Source organism: Pongo abelii, chromosome 9 (genome assembly GCF_028885655.2).
Source record: "Pongo abelii isolate AG06213 chromosome 9, NHGRI_mPonAbe1-v2.0_pri, whole genome shotgun sequence".
Lineage (NCBI taxonomy): Eukaryota > Metazoa > Chordata > Mammalia > Primates > Hominidae > Pongo > Pongo abelii.
In genome coordinates, this window is record NC_071994.2 from 8,810,390 (window position 1) to 8,833,269 (window position 22,880).

At 47.2% G+C, this 22,880-nt stretch overlaps 2 protein-coding genes across 20 annotated transcripts in view; one reads left to right on the forward strand and one right to left on the reverse strand.

Annotated features, from left to right (window-relative positions):
- SNX32 (sorting nexin 32) overlaps nt 1-16,531 on the reverse strand; it is a 20,019-nt gene extending 3,488 nt beyond the window's left edge. For 7 of the 8 annotated variants that reach the window (XR_010141699.1, XR_010141698.1, XR_010141697.1 and 4 more), the window contains exons 1-8: nt 16,123-16,459; nt 1,944-2,048; nt 1,495-1,605; nt 1,254-1,375; nt 972-1,095; nt 671-775; nt 366-471; nt 123-198 (exon numbers count right to left, since the gene is read on the reverse strand). Coding sequence is in view for 1 of the 8 variants with exons in the window: in XM_009246134.4 (XP_009244409.2) it covers nt 123-198; nt 366-471; nt 671-775; nt 972-1,095; nt 1,254-1,375; nt 1,495-1,605; nt 1,944-2,048; nt 16,123-16,158 (785 nt within the window). In the remaining 7 variants the exon portion in view is untranslated. Of the gene's footprint in view, nt 1-122; nt 199-365; nt 472-670; nt 776-971; nt 1,096-1,253; nt 1,376-1,494; nt 1,606-1,943; nt 2,049-16,122 lie in introns of all 8 variants that reach the window. The other variant, XM_009246134.4, reaches the window with a different exon arrangement.
- A 12-nt stretch (nt 16,532-16,543) lies between these two features.
- The window catches only part of LOC112135488 (uncharacterized), a 44,517-nt gene continuing 38,180 nt past the window's right edge, over nt 16,544-22,880 (forward strand). For 7 of the 12 annotated variants that reach the window (XR_010141700.1, XR_010141701.1, XR_010141706.1 and 4 more), the window contains exon 1: nt 16,677-18,922. The gene's annotated coding sequence lies outside the window, so the exon portion shown is untranslated. The other 5 variants (XR_010141703.1, XR_010141708.1, XR_008511565.2 and 2 more) reach the window with 4 other exon arrangements.

Consider the following 22,880-nt stretch of genomic DNA (forward strand, 5'->3'; position numbering starts at 1 on the left):
CCCAACAGGAGAGCCTACACCTCCCACCTAGAGCTGACAGTAGACATCTACAGAGTGACCCCTCATGGGAAGACATGGTATTACAGGCATAGGGAGAGGGTAGGAGTGGGGGGAGTCCTCACGTCCTTAGCTGGTTGACTTCCTGTGTTCCCAGACTGCTCAGCGCAGCTGAGATAGGGATATAATCGTCTGCCAGGCCTGTTGGGGAACAGCCCCCATCAGAGCCCCTACATCTGCACGTCAAGCCCTGGTGCTTGTGGCCACTGACAAACAACAAGGCATGCCCTGCTCTCTTCTCTCCCCCAAGGAGTTGAACCACTGGGGAGAGGGGCAGGGGGATCCAGGACCCCTTGGGCCCTGCGTACACTTGTGGGCGCGCATGACGCGGTCGGCCCGCAGGCAGGCATCTCGGATACGGGTGTGATACTCCAACAGGAAGGTCCTCTCATGCTCAAAGAAGTCATCCACCTCCTAAGGGAGCCAGGCAGGACCCCATTTACACTGGGTCACCAAGGAGCTTGGCAGCACAGGCACCCAGGGTTGGCAAAATCTCCTTCCAACCCAGGCCAGGCCCCACCAGTGGCTTCCTTCCCACACCCAGCCTGGGCCTCAATCTGTGCTGTGGACTTGAGGTGCTGGGTTGAATCCGGAGAGGAGCACCAGGGGTTACCTTGAGCCCTGACATGCCCGTGATGAGGGCTTCATCCGCGGACTTCACGATATTCCGCAGAAACCCTCCGAGGATCTCCTTCCTGTTCTTCCCCCGGACACTCAGCTGAGGCACACAGGGAGGGTATGATGCTGGGGTGGGCGTTCTCGCCTCCCATCCCGAGTCGCAAGCCACTCACGGAGCTGTGACACAGGATTGGGCCCACTTGGGCCCCTTCTCCAGCCCTGCCACCCCTGGGTGCCTCCCCACCCAAGGTAGACTCCTGCCCCAGGGGTGACCCCAGGGATTCGGCCCAGCTCACATCCTGTCCATATTCCAAAAACACAAAGAAGTTGTGGTCTCGACACAGGGTGGGGTGGGCCGCCAGGCGCTGCAGAAAGACTTCGTGCATCGCAACTGTCTTCTTAAAGATGGCCAGGTACTCCCTGCGAGAGTGGCAGCGGCTCACGGGCCCTCCTCAGCCCCATCATCCTGCCTGCTCCCTTTCTGGGGTCAGAGGTCAGGGTCGCTAAACATTCATGGGGGGATAGCTGGGGAAGACATCTGGGCTCTGGGGATGGCAGGGAAAGGAGGGGGCACTCACGCTTCCAGCTCCTGCTTCATCTTGGCAAACTCTTCCCGAGTGACAGAGCTGTCCCCCTCGCCCAATTTCTGTAGCTTTTCCCTCGAAGCCTCAAAGTCTGGCCTCGGAGGGGCTGGGGGGATCTGCTCAAAGGAGGGACGGAGCTGGGAGGCCTCTCACTGCCGAGACGGCCATCACAGCCTTTGGTCCTCACCCAAGTGCTCTGCCTGTCCCTCCCAGCCCCTGCCCGGCCCCTCCTCACGATGAGGCCGGCGTACTCCTCGTTCTCCACGTAGGCATCATGCAGCCAGATGAACTCCTCGTGCTGCCGCACGACTGAGAACTCGGTCTGGGCGAAGTGAGGGAGGCAGCTCTGGAAGTGGGAAGGCCAACTGAGGTCCTCTCTCTGCCCCAAGCCCTGCCTCAGCAAGTCTCCTGGGCACCCACTTTTGGGGCCCCCTCATCCCACATCCCAGGGAGGACCAAGTTAGAGCTCAGGTGTGCATGATTTCATTTAGAATGGTGGACAGGGATGATTAGGACTTGGGGCCTTAGGCAGAGCTAAGAGGCTCGCTTTCCAGGAGGGGCTGAGGGCAAGTGCCAGGTGGAGGAAGAGTGCCCACAGGCTGTGTTGGCACATGCCTACCACCCTGGGGGAGGCCTCCTGCGGGCAGCCACCAGGACCTTTCCTCGTGCCCCACACCGCCTCACCTTGGTTTGAACAGTGAATTTCACCTTGTCCCGCTCACTCACTGCGTCAGAAATCTCCACCTGTAAGGAGCTGTCTCCCTGCAGATCCACCGATGCACAGGAAGGCTGCGGAGGAGGGGAGGTCTCTGGCCTGGCTGAACACGGCCCCTTTGCCCTTCCTCACCCTGCAGGCCTTCTGATCCACCTGCAGAACCCTCTTCAGCAGCACTGCTTCAGCAATGCCCCAGGTCACCAGAGAGGGGTCCTGATAAGGCACTGACCTGAGTTTTGCAACTGCCAAAACATTTTAACCCTCCCATCCTTGGAGGCAGGCAGAAAGCTTCCCATTTTACACCTATTGAAGCTGAGACAACCAGAGAGGGGAAGTAACTTGTCGAAGGTTATGCAGCTGCAAAGCGACAGCGCCAGATTGAAACCCAGTTGTTGTTTGTTTGTTTTTTTAGACAGAGTCTTGCGCTGCCCAGGCTGGAGTGCAGTGGCATGATCTCAGCTCACTGCAACCTCCACCTCCCGGGTTCAAGCGATTCTGCTGCCTCAGCCTCCCGAGTAGCTGGGACCACAGGCATGAGCCACCACACCCAGCTAACTTTTGTATTTTTACTAGAGAGAGGGTTTCACCATGTTTGGTCAGGCTGGTCTCAAACTCCTGACCTCAAATGATCCACCTGCCTTGGCATCCCAAATTGCTAAGATTACAGGCATGAGCCACCGTGCCCAGCGAAACCCAGTTTCTTAATTCCCAAGCCCATGCACTTTCTCAGTGACTTGCCCACCCCTTCCCCAGCTGGCTACCTCAGGCATCCCTTAACCAGGGTTTCAAGTGAGTTGGATGAGACATTCCCACCTCTTTTGGGGAGGTTGCCAAAACCATTCCATTTACTACTTTTGGTGCCAAGAGGCAACAGCTTACATGCAAAGCATGTGTATTTCTTCAAGTGAAAAGATCCACAAGACACCAAGCTACTAGCTCATTCTTGCATTGAGCTATTCAACATGTATTTATTTATTTTTGAGACAGGGTCTCGCTCTGTCACTCAGGCTGTAATGCAGTGGTGCCATCATAGCTCACTGCAGCCTCCAACTCCTGGGCTCAAGTGATCCTCCTGCCTTAGCCTCCCAGGTAGCTGGGACTACAGGCATGTACCACCATGCCAAGTTGTTTTTTTTTTTGTTTTTTTTGTTTTTTTTGTTTTTTTTTTTAGAAACAGAGTCTTGCTATGTTGCCCAGGCTGGTCTCAAACTCCTGGGCTCAAGCAATCCTCCCACCTCAGCCTCCCAAAGGGCCGGAAGCAACATGCATTTATTGAATACCTACTGTGTCCACACCATAGTGCCAAGTGATATTAGGGGGAAGGGAAGAGGCTTAGGAATCACTCTACCTTTCAGCATTGCTCACCAGTATACAACAGGCACCTATCCCACCTCTCAATCTGGAGGCCTCCTCACTCTCTCCTCTCTCTGGTTTTGGCACACTTTGGAGATGGTCCCTGAGATGGGGCGTGGTGATATGTGGGTCCAGAAACAGGCAAGACCTTGCTTGATGGTGGCCCATCTGCAGCTGGTCTAGTGATGTCTCCTCCCCGGATGGAGATCCCTGCATCTGTCCCCTCCTCCTGGCTGTCCGGCATGAAGGAATTGACCCTGAGGTCACTGGCCACTGTTTACAGGGTTATCTCTACATTGTTTCTTGCTTTTTTTTTTTTTTTTTGATAGCGTCTTGCTCTGTCACCCAGGTTGGAGTGCAGTGGAGTGATCTCGGCTCACTGCAAACGATGCCTCCCAAGTTCAAGCGATTCTCTTGCCTCAGCCTCCTGAGTAGCTGGGATTACAGGCGCGCGCCACCATTCCCAGCTAATTTTTGTATTTTTAGTAGAGATGGGGTTTTGCCATGTTGGCCAGGCTGGTCTTGAACTTGTGAGCTCAAGTGATCTGCCTGCCTCGGCCTCCCAAGGTGCTGGGATTACAGGTGTGAGCCACTGCACCCGGCCCCCTTTTGTTTTTTTAATTAAGGTATAAGTTATATACAGGAAAGTGCACAAATTTTAAGTGTAAAGCACCAATTATTTGTATATATGTATACAACTGGGTAACCATCACCCAACTCAGATCATGATAGATATATATTTTATTTATTTATTTATTTGGAGACAGGGTCTTGCTCTGTCACTCAGGCTGGAGTTTGGTGGCGCCATCACAGCTCACCGCAGCCTCCATATCCTGGGCTCAGACAATCCTCCTGACTCAGCCTTCCAAGTAGCAAGGACCACGGGCATGTGCCACCATGCCCAGCTAATTTAAAAAAATTTTTTTTTAAAGTGCTATAATCCAGCACTTTGGGAGAGAGGCTGAGGCAGGAGAATTGCTTGAGCCCAGGAGTTTGAGACGAGCCTGGGCAACATGGTGAGACACCCTTCGACCTCCACCTCCCCAAAAAAACTTTAAAAATTAGCTGGGTGTGGTGGCACATGCCTGTGGTTCCAGCTACTTGGGGGGGTGCTGAGGTGGGAAGATTGAGCTTGGGAGGTGCAGGCTGCAGTGAGCCAGGATCTCGCCACTGCACTCCAGCCTAGGTGACAGAGTGAGAAACTGTCTAAAAAAAAAAAAAAAAAAACTAAAGCTAATTTTTTTTTTTTGAAATGGAGTTTCACTCTTGTTGCCCAGGCTGGAGTGCAATGGTGCAATCTCAGCTCACCGCAACCTCTACCTCCCGGGTTCAAGCGATTCTCCTGCCTCAGCCTCCTGGGTAGCTGGGATTACAGGCGCCCGCCACCATGCCCAGCTAATTTTGTATTTTTAGTAGAGATGGGGTTTCTCCATGTTTGTCAGGCTGGTCTTGAACTCCTGACCTCAGGTCATCCGCCTGCCTCGGCCTCCCAAAGTGCTGGGATTACAGGCGTGAGCCACTGTACCTGGCAAAAAACATTTTTTTAAACACTCCAGAAGGCTCCCTCTTGCCCCACACCCATCAATTATCCCCCACCCCACCCCAGAACTAACCACCATTCTGACTTCTATCACTGTAGATTATTCTGGCCTATTCTTTTTTGTTGTTTTTTTTGAGACAGAGTTTCGCTCTTGTTGCCCAGGCTGGGGTGCAGTGGCGCAATCTCGGCTCACCGCAACCTCCGCCTCCTGGGTTCAGCCATTCTCCTGCCTCAGCCTCCCGAGTAGCTGAGATTACAGTCATACACCACCACGGCCAGCTAATTTTGTATTTTTTAGTAGGGATGGGGTTTCACTGTGTTAGCCAGGATGGTCTCGATCTCCTGACCTTGTGATCCGCCCGCCTCGGCCTCCCAAAGTGCTGGAATTACAGGCGTGAGCCGCCGTGCCCGGCCTTTTTTTTTGTTTGTTTGTTTTTTTAAGCAGGGGGGTGTTCTTGCTATGCTGCCCAGGCTGGTTTGAACTCCTGGCCTCAAGCCATCCTTCCACTTCAGCCTCCCAAGTAGCTGGGATTACAGGTGTGCACCACAATGTCTGGCTTCCATGAACATTCTTATACAGGTCTTTAGAAGACTTTTTTTTTTTTTTTTTGAGACAGAGTCTTGCTCTGTCACCCAGGCTGGAGTGCAGTGACGTGATCTTAGCTCACAGCAACCTCTGTCTCCCAGGTTCAAGTGATTCTCCTGCCTCAGCCTCCTGAGTAGCTGGGGATACAGGTGCCCGCCACCACACCTGGCTAATTTTTGTAATTTAGTAGAGATGGGGTTTCGCCATGTTGGCCAGGCTGCTCTTGAACTCCTGACCTCAAGTGATCCGCCCGCTTCGGCCTCCCGAAGTGCTAGGATTACAGGTGTGAGCCACCACGCCCAGCCGTCTTTTGAGGACTTTTGACCTAAGTCCCCATTTCTGTTGGGCATGAGAATTGCTTAGTTACAGGGAAGACATATTGTATGTTTAAAACACTTTAGTAAATACCACCAAACAGTTTTCTAAGGTGACTAAACCAATGTGCACTCCCAGCAGCACTGTGCATGAAAGTTCCAGTTGTACTACATCCTTGCCAATACTTCAGAGTTGTTAGTCGTTTTATCTCTCTCTCTCTCTCTTTATTTATTATTATTATTTTTTTTAAAGAAAAGGGGTCCCGCTAATGTTGTCCAGGCTGGCCTTGAACTGGGCTCAGGCAATCCTCTGGAGTAGCTGAGAGTTGCTTTTGTGTACACGTATCAATTGACCTATTAAGTATGATAAACTTTGGACTCTCTACTCTGTTCCATTGGTCTATGTTTGTCCTTATGACGATATCTCACTGGACTGATTACTGTAATCTGACAGGTGAGACTGGAAATCAGATAGTGTAAGGCCTCCACCTTTATTCTTTTTTTTCAGAATCATTTGGGTGGTTATAGGTCCTTTACATTTCTACACATATTTGGCTTGTTAATTTCTACCCCTGAAAAACATACTGGGATTTTGATTGTGATTGCATCGAATATATAGATCAGTCTGGGCACAAACCACTGTGACAGCTCAGAATTGTTAGTCTTTTACTTTCACCCTGTTAGTCCAGGCATGGTAATTGCACATGGGGAGTGTAACTGGTATTACCTGGTGAGGAATGATGTTGAGCGGCATTTTCTGTATTTATCAGCCATCTGCATATCTTCTTTTGTAAAGTGCCTATTCAGGTCTCTGATTCTTTCCTGCCACCTCTTTGAAAGATCAGATTATCTGTTTTTCAGTAATTTGTAGGAACTCTGTTCCTGGAGACAAACCCATTGTTGATTATACGTTTTGTCAGTATCTTTTCCTAGTCTATAGTTTGCCTTTGACTCTCTTAATGGTTCAAATGTTACAAGTTCAACATAACAGTCTTTTATTTCTATGGTTAAGGCTTTTTGTGTCTTGTTGAAAACTTTGCCTACCCCAAGGTCATAAAGATATTCTATTTATTTTTCTAGAGGTGTTACAGTTTAAGCTCTTGCACTTGTGTCTATAATCCATTTTCTTTTTCTTTTTCTTTTCTTTTTTTTTTTTTTGAGACAGAGTCTTGCTCTGTTGCCCAGGCTGGTGTGCAGTTGTGACACGATCTTGGCTCATTGCAACCTCCGCTTCCCAGGTTCAAGTGATTCTCCTGCCTCAGGCTCCTGAGTAGCTGCAATTACAGGCGCCCGCCACAATGCCTGGCTAATTTCTGTATTTTCAGTAGAGATGGGGTTTCACTCTTTTGGCCAGGCTGGTCTCAAACTCCTGACCTCAAGTGATCCACCCTCCTTGGCCTCCCAAAGTATTGGGATTACAGGCGTGAGCCACCCCACCCGGCTATGATCTATTTTCAATTCATTTTCTTCATTTTAATTTTAATTTCTTTCTTTTTTTTTTTTTTTTTTGAGACAGAGTCTTGCTCTGTCGCCCAGGCTGGAGTGCAGTGGTGCGATCTCGGCTCACTGCAAGCTCCGCCTCCCGGGTTCACACCATTCTCCTGCCTCAGCCTCCCTAGTAGCTGGGACTACAGGCGCCCACCACCACGCCTGGCTAATTTTTTGTATTTTTAGTAGAGACGGGATTTCACTGTGTTAGTCAGGATGGTCTCAATCTCCTGACCTCATGATCCGCCTGTCTCAGCCTCCCAAAGTGTTTCTTTTTTTTTTTTTTTTTTTTGAGACGGAGTTTCGCTCTTGTTGCTCAGGCTGGAGTGCAATGGCGGATCTCGGCTCATTGCAACCTCTGCCTCCCAGGTTCAAGCGATTCTCCTGCCTCAGCCTCCCAAGTAGCTGAGATTACAGGCGCCCACCACCACGCCCAGCTCATTTTTGTATTTTTAGTAGAGACGGGGTTTCATTATGTTGGCCAGGCTGGTCTCGAACTCCTGACGTCAGGCGATCCACCTGCCTTGTTCTCCCAAAGTGCTGGGATTACAGCCGTGAGCCACTGTGCCTGGCCTAATTTTAATTTCTTGAGATGGAGTCTCGCTTTGTCACCTAGGCTGGAGTGCAGTGGCACAATCTTGGCTCACTGCAGCCTCCGCCTCCTGGGTTCACGCGATTCTCTTGCCTCAGCCTCCCAAGTAGCTGGGATTACAGGCACGTGCCACCACGCCCGGCTAATTTTTTTGTATTTTTAGTAGAGACGGTGTTTCACCATGTTGGCCAGGCTGGTCTCAAACTCCTGACCTCAGTTGATCCACCTGAGCCTTGGCCTCCTAAAGTGCTGGAATTACAGGCATGATCCACCATGCCCGGCGGTTTTCAATTCATTTTGAATATGCAGTGTGAGGTATGGGTTGTGATTCACTGTGCCATGTGGCCAGCTATTTGAGCACTGTTTGTTATAAAGATTTTCCTTTTGCTATTGAATTGCTTTGGTGTACACATATCAACTGACCTATTAAGAGTGACAAATTTTGGACTCTCTACTGTGTTCCATTGGCCCAAATGTTTATCCTTATGATAATATCTTACTGTCTTGATTACTGTAACTTGACAGGCGCGACTTGAAATCAGATAGTGCAAAGCCTCCAAATTTATTCTTTCTTTTCAAAATAATTTTGGCTATTATAGGTCCTTTACATTTCTACAGATATTCTGCTTGTTAATTTCTATCCCTAAAAAACGTACTGGGATTTTGATTGTGATTATATCAAATATATAGATCAATCTGGGAAGACTAGATCTCTTCGTAATTTTATAATTTATAATTTTTAATCTTCCAATCTAAAAACATGTAATATCTTTCCAATTATTTAGGTCTTCTTTAATGTTTTGTAGTTTTCTGTGTAAAGGTCTTGCATGTCTTCTGTGAGATTTATTCCTAGGTATTTGATGATTCTCTTTTTTCTTTGCTTTTTATTTTTGTTTTATTATTATTATTTTTTTGAGACAGAGTCTTGTTCTTGTTGCCCAGGCTGGAGTGCGATGGCGCGGTCTCGGCTCACTGCAACCTCTGCCTCCTGGGTTCAAGCAATTCTCCTGCCTCAGCCTCCCAAGCAGCTGGGATTATAGGCGCCCTTTCTTTGCTTTTTAAATTATATTTTTAAAAGTTTCATCTTCTAATTGTATATAGAAACACAATAGGCTGGGCATGGTGGCTCATGCCTGTGAACCCAGCACTTTGGAAGGCTGAGGCAGGAGAATCCCTTGAACCCAGGAGGCAGAGGTTGCAGTGAGCCGAAACCCTATGTCTACAAAAAAATAGAAAAACTAGCCAGGTGTGGTGGCAAACACATGTAGTCCCAGCTACTTGGGAGTCTGAGGCAGGAGGATCGCTTGAGCCCAGAAGGTCGAGGCTGCTGTGAGCCATGATCACACCATCATACCACTGCACTCCAGCCTGGATGACAGTGCAGGACCCTGTCTCAAAAAAAAAAAAAAAAAAGTCCAGGCGAGGTGGCTCATGCACTTTGGGAGGCCGAGGCAGGTGGATCACCTGAGGTCAGGAGTTCGAGGATCAGCCTGGTCAACATGGTAAAACCCCGTCTCTACTAAAAATACAAAAATTAGCCAGGTGTGGTGGGGGGCGCTTGTAATCCCAGCTACTCAGGAGGCTGAGGCAGGAAAATCCCTTGAACCTGGAGGCAGAGGTGGCGGTGAAACGAGATTGTGCCATTGCACTCCAGCCTGGGTGACAAGAGTGAAACTCCATCTCAAAAAAAAAAAAAAAGAAAGAAAGAAAGAACGAAAAAAAAAAACCATAATACAGTTTTATATATCTACCTTGTGTCCCCACAAATTTACTTGTTAATTTTAATGAATTTTTAAAATATCTTGCTGAACTCACTTATTAATTTAATCATTTGTAGATTCTTTTTTTTTTTTTGAGACAAGGTCTTGCTCTGTCATCCAGGATGGAGTGTGGTAGTGCCATCTTGGATCATGGCAGCCTTGAACTCCCAGGCTCAAGGGATCCTCCCACTTCAGATTCCTGAGTAGCTGGGACTACAGGCATCTGCCACCATGCCTGGCTAATTTTTGTATTTTTTTGTAGAGATAGGGTCTCACTATGTTGCCCAGGTTGTCTCGAACTCCTGGGATCAAGAGATCTCCTAAATTAGGCCTCCCAAAGTGCAGAGATTACAGGCCTGAGCCACCTTCCTGGGCAGTTCTTTTGGATTTCCTACATATACAGTCCTATAATCTAAAATGACGACAGTTTTAGTTCTTCCTTTCCAACCTTTATACCTTTATTTCTTTTTACTGCCTTATTATACTTGCCAGGACCTCCAGTACAATGTAGAAGTGATGATATGATGACATGTTCCTAATCTCAGAGGGACTGCATTTAAATTTAACCCCAAAGTGCTTTTAGATTTTTTTTTAATCAACGGTATCTTAATGAAGCTTAATGGAGCTCCCCACTATGCCTAATTTGATGAGAGTGTTGATTTTTATCAATCGTTTTTCCCTTGATTGAGATAATCATATGGATGTTCTTGTTATCTGTTTATTTATTTATTGGAGACAGTTTCGCTCTTGTTCCCCAGGCTGGAGTGTAATGGCGCGATCTTGGCTCACCACAACCTCCGCCTCCCAGGTTCAAGCAATTCTCCTACCTCAGCCTCCTGAGTAGCTGGGATTACAGGCATGCACCACCATGCCAGGCTAATTTTGTATTTTTAGTAGAGACAGGGTTTCTCCATGGTGAGGCTGGTCTCGAACCCCTGACCTCAGGTGATCCGCCCACCTCGGCCTCCCAAAGTGCTGGGATTACAGGCGTGAGCCACCACGCCTGGCCTTTGTTATCTGTTTATATGCTGAATTTCATTGATCGATTTGCAAATGTTAAACCACCTTGCATTCCTGGAAGAAGGCCTTGTTCATGAAGTATTATCCTTTTATATATTGCTTATTCAGCTTGATAATTTTTTTTTTTTTTTGAGACAGGGTCTCACTGTGTCACCCAGGCTAGAGTGCAGTGGTGTGATCATGGTTCACAAAATTTTTTTTTTTAGTTACTTATTTTCCAGCTGGGTGTGGTGGCTCATGCTATAATCCCAGCACTTTGGGATGCCGAGGTGAGTGGATCACCTGAGGTCAGGAGTTCAAGACCAGCCTGGCCAACATGGTGAAACACCGTCTCTACTAACAATACAAAAAAATTAGCCGGGCGTGGTGGCACACACCTGTAGTCCCAGCTACTGGGGAGACTGAGGCAGAAGAATCGCTTAAACCTGGCAGGCGGAAGTTGCAGTGAGCTGAGATTATGCCACTGCACTCCAGCCTGGGCAACAAAGTGAGACTCCTCTCAAAAATAATAATAATAATAATAATAATTACTTATTTCCTTTAGTGTCATATACTGAAGGCTTTCTTCTTTTCTAAAATATGCATGTGGTTGTATAAATCTCCCTCTGGAAACTGTGTATCTTATGAGTTTTGATATGTCATATTTTTATAATCATAAATTTAAAAATATTTTCTAATTTCCATTATAATTTCTTCTTTGGCCTGTGAATTATCTAGAAGCATGTTGCTTAATTTCCAATATTTTGGAATCTAGTTATGTTTTTGTTTTGATTCCACATTAATTCTGGGTCAGAGTATATAATCTATATGATTTCAGTCTTTTAAAATTTATTGATACTTGCATTATAGCTCAACGTATCATTTATTTTGGTAAATATTTCACGTGCATTTGAAATAATGTATTTTCTGCAGTTGTTGGGTATAGAACTCTACATAAGTCAATTAGATCAAGTTGATTAATCATGTTATTTAAATCTTCTAAATCCTTACTAATTTTTTTGTCTGCTTGTTCTAACAGTTGTTGAGAATTGTGTTAGAATTTCTAACTGGTCTGGGCATGCTGACTTATTCCTATAATTCTAGCACTTTGGGAGGCTGAGGTGGGAGGATCACTTGAGCTCAGGAGTTGGAGACCAGCTTGGCCAACATAAAAAGACCCCATTTCTAAAAAAATAAATACAATTACTTACTATTTAATTGTAGGTTTGCCTATTATTCCTTTTAGTTCTGTCATCTTTTATTTTGCATACTTTGATGCTATATTATTAGGTGCATATAAATTTAGGATTGTTTTATCTTTCTGTGGAATCAAGTCTTTCATCATTATAAAATGTCCCTCTTTATTTCTCCTTCCTTCCTTCCTTCCTTCTTTCCTTCTTTCTTTCTTTTTTTGACAGAGTTTCACTCCCGTCACCCAGGCTGGAGTGAAATGGCGTGATCTCGGCTCACTGCAACCTCCGCCTCCCGGGTTCAAGTGATTCTCCTACCTCAGCCTCCCAAGTAGCTGGGATTACAGGCCCCTGCCAGTACACCTGGCTAATTTTTGTATTTTTAGTAGAGACGGGGTTTCACCATGTTGGCCAGGCTGGTCTCAAACTCCTGACCTCAGGTGATCTACACACCTTGGCCTCTCAAAGTGCTGGCATTACAGGCGTGAGCCACCACACCCAGCCATCCTTCTTTATTTCTAATATACTTCTTCTTCTTCTTCTTTTTTTTTTTTTTTTTTGAGAGAGTCTTGCCCTGTTGCCCAGGATGGAGTACAGTGGCATGATCTTGGCTCACTGGAACCTCCATCTCCCAGGCTCAAGCCATTCTCCTGCCTCAGCCTCCTGAGTAGTGGGGATTACAGGTGTGTGGCACCAAGCCCAGCTAATTTTTGTATTTTTAGTAGAGATGGGGTTCCACTCTGTTGGCCAGGCTGGTCTCGAACTCCTGACCTCAAGTGATCCGCCCGCCTTGACCTCCCAAAATGCTGGGATTACAGGTGTGAGCCACTGCGCCTGGCCTTTTTTTTGTTTTGTTTTGTTTTGTTTTTGTTTTAAGACAAGGTCTTACTGTGTGTCCCAGGTTAGAGGGCAGTGACACAATCACAGCTCACTGTAACCTCAAACAATCCTGAGCTCAAGCAATCCTCCTACCTCTGCCTCCCACATAGCTGGGAACACAGGTGTGCATCACTATGCCCAGCTCCCACCCATTTATGCCAAGCTTTCTGTGTCCTTATATTTAAAATATGTCTCTTTTAACAGACTCTAGTTGCTTTTTTTTTTCCAAAATACAATCTGACAATATTTTTTTAAATTGGAGAATTTAGTCCATTCATAATTATTGTAATTACTGACGTAGCAGGCTACTAACTTGTCATCTTGCTTTTTGCTTTCTCTTTGTCCCATCTGTTTTTATTCCTGTATTCTTTCTTTCTTGTCTTCTTTTGGATTATTTAAATAGTATTTTATATTATTCCTTTTATTTATTTATTTTATTTTAATTTTTAAATTTTACTTTAAGTTCTGGGATACATTTACATAATGTGCAGGTTTGTTACATAGGTATACATGTGCCATGCTGGTTTGCTGCACCTATCAACCTGTCATCTAGGTTTTAAGCCTCACATGCATTAGGTATTTGTCCTAATGCTGTCCCTCCCCTTACCCCCAAGCCCCCCACAGGCCACAGTGTGTGTTGTTCCCCGCCCTGTGTCCATGTGTTCTCATTGTTCAACTCCCACTTATGAGTAAGAACATGTGGTGTTTGGTTTTCTGTTCCTGTATTAGTTTGCTGAGAATGATGGCTTCCAGCTTCATCCATGTCCCTGGAAAGGGCATGATATTCTTTTTTATGGCTACATAATATTCCACAGTGTATATGTGCCACATTTTCTTTATCCAGTCTATCATTGATGGGCATTTGGGTTGGTTCCAAGTCTTTGCTATTGTAAATAGTGCTGCAACAAACATACGTGTGCATGTGTCTTTATAGTATAATTATTTATAATCCTCTGGGTTTATTTATTTATTTTTGAGACAGATTCTCACTCTGTTGCCCAGGCTAGAGTTCAATGGTGCGATCTTGGCTCACTGCAACCTTTGCCTCCTGGGTTCAAGCTATTCTCCTGTCTCAGTCTCCCAAGTAGTTGGGATTACAGGCGCACACTACCATGTCTGGCCAATTGTTTGTATTTTTAGTAGAGATGGGGTTTCACCATGTTGGCCAGGCTAGTCTTGAATTTCTGACCTCAAGTAATTTGCCTGCTTTGGCCTCTCAGAGTGCTGTGATTACAGGCTTGAGCCACCACATCTGGCCAGTATTTTATATTATTTCATTTTCTCCTCTATTATATTTTTGCTTATATATTCTTTTAATGTCTCTATATTTAAAGGAAGATCTTAGAGAAGGCAATACCTAACCTAGAGGATAAGTATTGGTAGTGAACTTTCAGAGAGTATGGCTCCTGCAAAGGCTGGGGGGGGTGCATCCATCTGTTCAATAGCTCAGCACATCCTCAGAACATACAGCAATAATAATATAACAATAATAATAATATAATAGCTAACCCTTATGTTGGCCCTTACAATATGCTAGGCACCACTCTAACCATTTCATGTATATGCCCTAAGCATTTTATATATGTTAACTCCTTTAACCATGAAGATGAACATACATAGATAAACATTGAAGCAGACCATTCTGTTCCATGCTTTGTGTCTCTCAGCCCCTCTTGTCCCTCTAAACCACTTGAACCCCGCTCCTCATTTCTTGGCTTCTCTGACACTCCCAAGGCAGGCTCTCCCACTTGCCCCAGACCCCAAACACATGCAGTCTTGCTAACTGGTGCAGCAGGTCCCCTAGTCCCCAGCCTGTTTCCTCCTGCCTTAGCATCTCTACTCTGACCTACACTGCTTGGAGCTGCTTGAGGGAGATGGGCCTCAAAGGTGGACCACAGCTGCTCCATCCTCATCCTCAGCCATGGCCCACTATGCATATGCCTCCATCTCCCAAAAGGGTGCACCTCTCCATGCTCTAACCATCCTTGGCACAACGTGGATGCTCGACAACTCTTTGCTGAAGGAAGTCAAAAGGAAGAAATGGTCGTATCATTATATGAACTCAGAACACAAGTGAAGCCATTAGGGCTGAACAGGATTCTCTCGCCTTGGGAAAGGAGACGAGGACGCCAGCCTCTGCTCAATCCCTAACATCCTGCCCTCCTCCCCACCCTAACCTACCACCCCCTTCCCGCCTACCCCCATCAAGCCAGCGTGAGTTGGTCCTGGGGAGGGTAAGCATGACAGTGACGGGTCCCTTTCCATCTGTCAGGACAAAGGCAAAACCCTGCCTCCCTTGGCATCCTCATCAGTCTGCACACAGGTGCCACAGAGGCTCCCCACTCCCTTGCTCAAGTCTCCCTTCTCTCACTTGCGCAGACACACACACACACACAGATACACATGGGCACGCACACACACGCAGACACACGAGACAAACACAGACACACGCACACACAGACACACATAGAAACACACACAGATACACAGACACACACAAACACACAGGCACAGAGAAACACAGACACAGAGAAACACACACACAGACACACACAAAGACATACACAGATCATACATAGGCACAAAGACATACACAGATCATACATAGGCACACAGACACACACGACACACAGACACAGACATAGACACACACAGATACACAGAGACACACGGACACAGACACACACAGACACATGCAAACACACACACAGACCCAGAAATACACAGACACACAGACACAGGCACACACAGACCATACACACACACACAGAGACACACACACACAGACATAAAGATGCACGCAGACCATACATAGACACAGAAACAGACACACACACACTCAGACACAAAGAGACACAGACATGCACAGACACACACAGACACATGCGTGCACACACAGACGCACACAGAGACACACACAGATGCACACGTGCACACATGCAGACCATACACACAGACACACACAGACACAAAGACACACGCAGACCATACACAGACACAGACACACAGACACACACACACACACAGACATGCACAGACACACACAGAGACAGACACAGACATGCATGCACAAACACCCACATGGACGCATACGTGCACACACACACACACAGAGGCCATACACACACACACACAGAGACACGCAGACACACACACACACAGATACACAGAGACACACAAAGACACAGACACACACTGAGACACGCACAGAGACACACAGACACAAACACAGACATACACAGATACACACACAGACATGCAGGCACATCGACACACAGACACACAGAGACACAGACACATGCAGACTATACACACACAGACACACACAGAAACACACAGAGGCAGACCACACACACACAGACACACACACACCACCGCATGATTGGGAGTCACGGGCTTTCATGGAGTGAGGGGAGGCTGGGGTGGGGGTCTTCATCCTTCCTCTACCTTGCCTTCCTTCCCAGCCTCCGCATGCGTCTCCATCGCTCTCCTGGGCTTCAGCGTCCGGCCACTGCCCGCGTGCTCCCGCAGGTCGTCCCCGTAACTCGCCCGAGGAACCGACCGAGTGAGGATGCTCTCAGCTGACGGGGACGCTCTCCCCCGCCCGGCCAAGGAGTCGCCTGGAGTCGGGGGCGGTTCCCACCGCGTTTCCCTCAGCCGCGCCTTTCGATTGGGTAGCGGGGCACCGTGCGTGACGCCATTGGCTGCAATGTCTGTCGTTCCTGTCCCAGGCCCCAGCTTTTAAGGGGCACGCGGCACGGAGAGTGGGCCGGTGATAGGCGACAGTGTGGGAGCTGGGGTCAGAGCTCATAGGGTCGCAGAGGCCGCGTGCCGCGTCTCCCTCCAGTCCCCGGCGGACTGACCCCTACCCCCCCCCACAACCCCGTGCCGCCGTTCCGGGCCCCTCCTTCCAACGGCCACGTGCGACCTGCGCGTGCGCACTCGCCCAGTTTGGCGCCCACCAGGCAATGGGGAAGGGGAAGGGGAAGAGGGTGAGGGTGGCAGGATGGGGACGGGGAATGGGAAGCAGTGGTGGGGATGTGGGTGGTGGACCAGGGGCGAGGGCAGGGGACAATGTCTGTGGAGAAGGCGGCTCTGTTAAGGTTTCCGCCCTTGGACGGGAGGGAGCGGCGGGGTAAGCAGCCTAGGAGGACTAGAGGGCTCCACAAGTCCCGCGGCCAGGTCGCCCCAAGCGAGGCCGGGGTCCGCGAACGGTCGCCACTGGAGCGGGGCTGCAAGGGGGTGCCGATGCTGCGAGAGAAAACCTGGGGACCTTGGAACGGGCTCATGGTGATTGGGAAGAGAGTGGAGCTCCTGACTAGAAACACTCAAAAGCCGAAGCTGGAGTCTGAGTACTGGAGACTGGAAGATGTGGAAAAGACGATCTTGAAAGGGAAGTCATGCCCGAGTCAGGAAAGGATGGATGTGAAGCTGCTGTACCGTGGAGCAAGTGCATCACAAGCTTCAGCAGATTTGGGGAAAGACAGCCCAAGGGGGATTTGGGGAAAGCAAGAGGTCAAACACGAAATAAGGGCTAAATCTAAGAGTGCAGGGATGACAGCAGGGCCTATGAAAGGGTCTGGGTTTAAAGAGAGGTTGAGGTCTGCTGGGGAGAAGGTAGGGACCAGTGGAGAGGACTTGAGATCCAGTGGATATAAACTGGGACAGAATGAGAAGGAGTTGAGGTCGAGTGCAGACAAGATGAGATCAAGTGTAGAGAACCTGAGGTCTACTAGTGAGAAGCTGGTGTGCAGGGGAGAGAAGCAGGGATTCAGTGGAGTAAAGCTGAGGTCCAGTGGCATAAAGCTGAGATCAAGTGGAGAGAATTTGAGATCAAGTAGAGAGAAGCTGAGATGGAGTGGAGAGAAGCTGGGAACTAGTGGAGAGAAGCTGAGATCAAGTGGAGAGAAGCTGGGAACCAGTAGAGAGAAGCTGAGGTTGAGTGGAGAAAAGCTAAGATCAAGCAGAGAGAAGCTGAGGTTGAGTGGAGAGAAGCTGGGAACCAGTGATGAGAAGCTGAGGTTGAGTGGAGAGAAGCTGAGGTAGAGTGGAGAGAAGCTGAGGTAGAGTGGAGAGAAGCTGAGATCAAGCAGAGAGAAGCTGAGGTTGAGTGGAGAGAAGCTGGGAACCAGTGATGAGAAGCTGAGGTTGAGTGGAGAGAAGCTAAGATCAAGCAGAGAGAAGCCGAGGTTGAGTGGAGAGAAGCTGGGAAGAAGTGATGAGAAGCTGAGGTTGAGTGGAGAGAAGCTGAGATCAAGCAGAGAGAAGCTGGGAACCAGTGGAGAGAAGCTGAGATCAAGCAGAGAGAAGCTGAGGTTGAGTGGAGAGAAGCTGGGGTCAAGTGCGGAGAAGCTGAGATCTAGTGAGGAGAAGTTAGGGACCAGCGGGGAGAAATTGGAGGGTTCAAGAATGGGGAGCATAAATGAGAAGAACATTGAAAAAGTGGTAGAAGTTACTGGCGATGAAAGAGTGATGGCATTTACTGATGATGAGATGGAAATTCCTTTTGAAAGTGTCAAAAGGAGTGAGGAACTACAAGGGACTGAGAAAGGAGTGGGAGTTGAGGGGGGCATCTTGAGTGAAGTGAAAGATATCACTGATGAATCTGTTTCTATGGAAAAGAAAGATATTACAGGTGAAGGTACCAGTGACTGAGGCAGATGAAGGATTGACACCAAAGAAGGAAAGAGGCAGACAGGGGAAGTACTGAAAGTCAGAGGAGAAATTAGAGCCAGGCAGAACGTTATTGACACTGAAGGGGTAAAGTTGAGAAAGGAAAGGAGAGAGTCTGAGCCTAAAATAAAAGAGAGTGAGGAAGAAGAGCTGCTGGGGCTGAAGGCGGAGGCCAGGATCAAAGGAAGCAAAGAGGAGTGTCTGGTTCAGAGGGAAGTGGGAACATATGGAGGAGAAAGAGAAGACTTGGTAACGTGTTGACAGAGGACACTTGGATATTGGGAGAAAAGCTGTGACTGGGAGCTCATAAGGAAATGTTTGAGAAAAGGATGGAGGATGGGCTAGAAGGATTTAGTCTGACACATGATGGGGTGTATGAGATGCAGAATTGCAGCAGGATAAAGGGTAGATTTTGAGGGTTGTGGAAGAAGGTGCAGACTGAAGTGGGCAAAATTTCTGAAAGAGGAGCCTGAAGAATAAAGGGCTCCCAAGTAACAAAAGCAGGAGAGGAGATAAGAAAGAAGTGAGAAAAAACGTAAGAAGCCACATGCCATGATGGTGATTGTGTTTGTTGGTATGTCCTTCATTATTTCTTTCCTTTCCTTTCCTTTCCTTTCCTTTCCTTTCCTTTCCTTTCCTTTCCTTTCCTTTCCTTTCCTTTCCTTCTTTCTTTCTTTCTGTCTCTCTCTCTCTCTCTCTCTTTCTTTTCTTTCTTGATACAGTCTTGCTCTGTTGCCCAGGCTGGAGTGCAGTGGCGCGATCTCAGCTCACTGCAACCTCTGCCTCCCAGGCTCAAGCGATTCTCCTGTCTCAGCCTCCCAAGTAGCTGGGATTACAGACATGTGCCACCATGCCTGGCTAATTCCCTCACTATCTTCTAACTTCCAAGTATTGCTATTTATAAGTCTTTTTGTTCTTTTCTTTTAATTCTATAGATAGTGTTTTTCTTTTCTATGTAAATTACCTGTTTGCTTCCACTCCCTAACTCAACCTGCATCCTCACCCCATTTTCTCTGGCTTTACTAGAGGATGTTGGACCCTGAATTATAGCTGTTATCTTTTTTTCTCCTTTTGTCCATCTCTTTTTATTCTATTCTCTGGGCAACTTCATTAACTTTAAAACAATTGATGTATAATAGATGTACATATTTTGGGGGTACATGTAATATTTTGATACATTCATATAATGTGTAAAGATCAAATCAGGGCAATTGGGATATCCATCATCTTAAATATTTATCTTTTCTTTATGCCAGGAACATTTGAATTATTCTCTTCTAGTGATTTTGAAATGTACAATAGATTATTGTTAACTACAGTCACCGTACTGATCTATAGAACACTGGGTCCCATTTCTTCCATCTAACTGTACATTTCTACTCATTAACATGTCTTTATTTCCTCCACCCTTCCTCGCCTCCAGTAACCACCAATCTCATCTCTATTTTCGTGAGATCCACTTTCAACTTTACTAACTGTATCTTTCTATCCTTCTTATTGAAATTTTACATTTTAACTCTGTTGTTCATTGATTGCTTTTTTTTTTTTTTGAGATGGAGTCTGGAGTCTCGCTCTGTCGCCCAGGCTGGAGTGTAATGGCGTGATCTTGGCTCACTGCAACCTCTGCCTCCCCAGTTCAAGCAATTCTCCTGACTCAGCCTCCCGTGCTCACTGCATGAGCTGGGATTACAGGCATGCATCACCACACCCGGCTAATTTTTTGTATTTTTAGTAGAAACGGGGTTTTGCCATGTTGGTCAGGCTGGTTTTGAACTCCTGACCTCAGGTGATCCACCCGTCTCGGCCTCCCAAAGTGCTGGGATTACAGGTGTGAGCCACCGTGCCCAGCCATGCTTCTTTTTTTATATATAGTATTTCTGTTCTTGTTTCATGAGTCTGTTCTCTTAGCTCTCCAAGGGTTTTTCCAGTTTTTAAGTTTTCTTCTGCTTTTCTTATTGTTTCCCCTGAGTTCCCCTCCCCTGCTTCCCCCCACTCCGTTTTGTGTGTGTGTGTATTGTTGGAAGTTTTCCTCAAATGTTTGATCTTTGGCTGTCCATATTTAAGAATGAGGCATTAAGCAGAGGCAATTAGAAGCACAATCTGGGGCTTGTTGATCTATGGGCTTCACTCTGTGGCAACTGAAGCAAGCAGGATATTTTACTGGCTACACACAAATATCAGAATCTGTAAATCTCACTGAAGGGACCATCTGGTTTCTACAGAGAATTCTCCAGTCTGTCTGGGGGATATCTGCATGGCCCCTGCTATAGAGGTTACAGCAGCAGGGTTGGGGGAGACGGCTGTGGAGCCACCACTTGCTACATATGTTTTTACCCAGTCCCTTGTTTTCAGCTTAGTGCTCACTCCACCTTCAGCTGTGCCTGGTGTCCCTGAGTTGGTGCTTCTCAGATTCAGTTTCCCCAAAGAGTAAACCCTCTGCTGTGCTATGGGAGTTGGTGCCCAGCTAAAAATGTTGGGGAGGGGGTTTGTGAGCTTAACTGCTTTATATACAGACTCTTAAATAATTTCTCATTCTCAGATCTATGCCTTTTTCCTTCCATCTGAGGTATCTGGTCCCTCCATGTCCTGAACTTTTTTGGGGATAAGTAGAATGAACTGTTAACTTTTCGTTTCTATTACCTTTAAGCACTTAAGTGCCAGCTACCTCCACTCTGCCAAGTTGGTTTCCGCTCCATCTCCAAACTTTTTTTTTTTTTTGGTCATTGTTGTTGTTTTTGAGATAGGGTCTCACTCTGTCACTCAGGCTGGAGTACAGTGGCATGATCACGGCTCACTGCAGCCTCAACCTCCTGGGCTGAAGCAATCTCCTCGGCCTCCCAAGTAGCTGGGACTACAGATGCACACCACCACACGAAGCTATTTTTTTTTTTTAAAGTAGAGATGAGGTCTCTCTATGTTGCCCAGGCAGGTCTTGAACTTCTGGGCTCAAGCGATCCTCCTGCCTCTACCCCAAAGTGCTGAGATTACCAACATGAGCCACTGCACCCCACCAACTTTTCCCATCTTAAAAAACAAAAACAAAAAACCTCTCTGTACCCTACCTTTCCCTCTAGTGACTGTCCCATTTTTCTTACTCCTTAAAGTAGGCACAAAAGTGGTCCACCAAAGATATATTCACTTCCTAATCCCAGGAACCTGTGAATATTACCTTAATATGGCAAAAGATGTAATTAAGTTAAAGATCTTGAGAGAAGGGCACACTTTAGAGGTGGGTCGTAAATGCCATTACAAGTGTCCTTATAAGAGAGAGGAAGAGAAGGAGAACAGACACACGGAGAGGAGGCAGTGTGACCTCCCAGGCACAGGCTGGAGTTATGCAGCTACGAGTCAAGGAGTGCCGATAGTCGCCTGAAGTTGGAAGAGGCACAGAATGGATTCTTCCCCAGAGTCTCTGTAGATGTGGCCTCCGCCAGCACCTTGGTTTTAGCGTCTGACCTCTAGAGCTGTGAGAGAATAAACCTCTGTTGTTTTAAGCCATCAGTTGCTGGTAATTTTTTTTTTTTTTTTTGAGACAGAGTCTCGCACTGTTGCCCAGGCTGGAGTGCAGTGGCATGATCTCAGCTCACTGCAAGCTCCACCTTCTGGGTTCATGCTATTCTCCTGCCTCAGCCTCCTAAGTAGCTGGGACTACAGGCGCCCACCACCATACCCGGCTAATTTTTGTATTTATTAGTAGAGACGGGGTCTCACCGTGTTGTCCAGGCTGGTCTCGAACTCCTGACCTTGTGATGTGCCCGCCTCAGCCTCCCAAAGTGCTGGGATTACAGGCATGAGCCACCGCACCCAGCCGTAGTTCATTCATCTGTCTGCTGTAGTTCCTGTAGTTCTGTAGTTCCAGTTCCTGGAAGTTGAGGCTAGAGGCCCTGGCTTCTCTTTCTCCATCATATTCATCACCTTCTGACTCAGAGCTTTCCCATTGTAGCTGTTTACATCTATCTGTCCTCACTAAGATGTAAATGAGCTCTATGAAGGCAGCAATATGTGTCTGTCTGGTTACCCTCTCTAGTCCAGTGTGTAACCAGCACATAGTAGCACTCAGCATATGTTTGCAGAATAAATCAACCCGTCATATTCAGTGACTTTATCAATCTCAGTACTATTTAATATCTATTGAGAAATTGCTATAATAATTTACCGTTTCTTAGAATGTCACATTTTTTGAAACCTCAAAAGCCTGAAACTGTCTTTGTTCCATACTTGTACTTGAGGTTTTTCTGGGTATAGAATTTCCCTCAGCAGCCTGAAGACGTGCGCCTTTGTTTTCTTCCTTCCTGCATGGCCATTGAGAGTCCAGATCTATTTCTAAGCCGAGCCAGTTGCACAACCAGGTGTTCTGTGTATGAGACCTGTTTGCTTCTCCCCAGCTCCGCTATTTCTGCTTCTTTACTGGGGAGAAGCTGATAGCTTGCTCTTTCATTTTCTAGGAACTCTGATCCCATTGTTAGACAATAAAGAGATATTAATAGGGAGTGGGCAGAGTTGTAAAGGTAAGCTATAGATGGCTCAAGCCT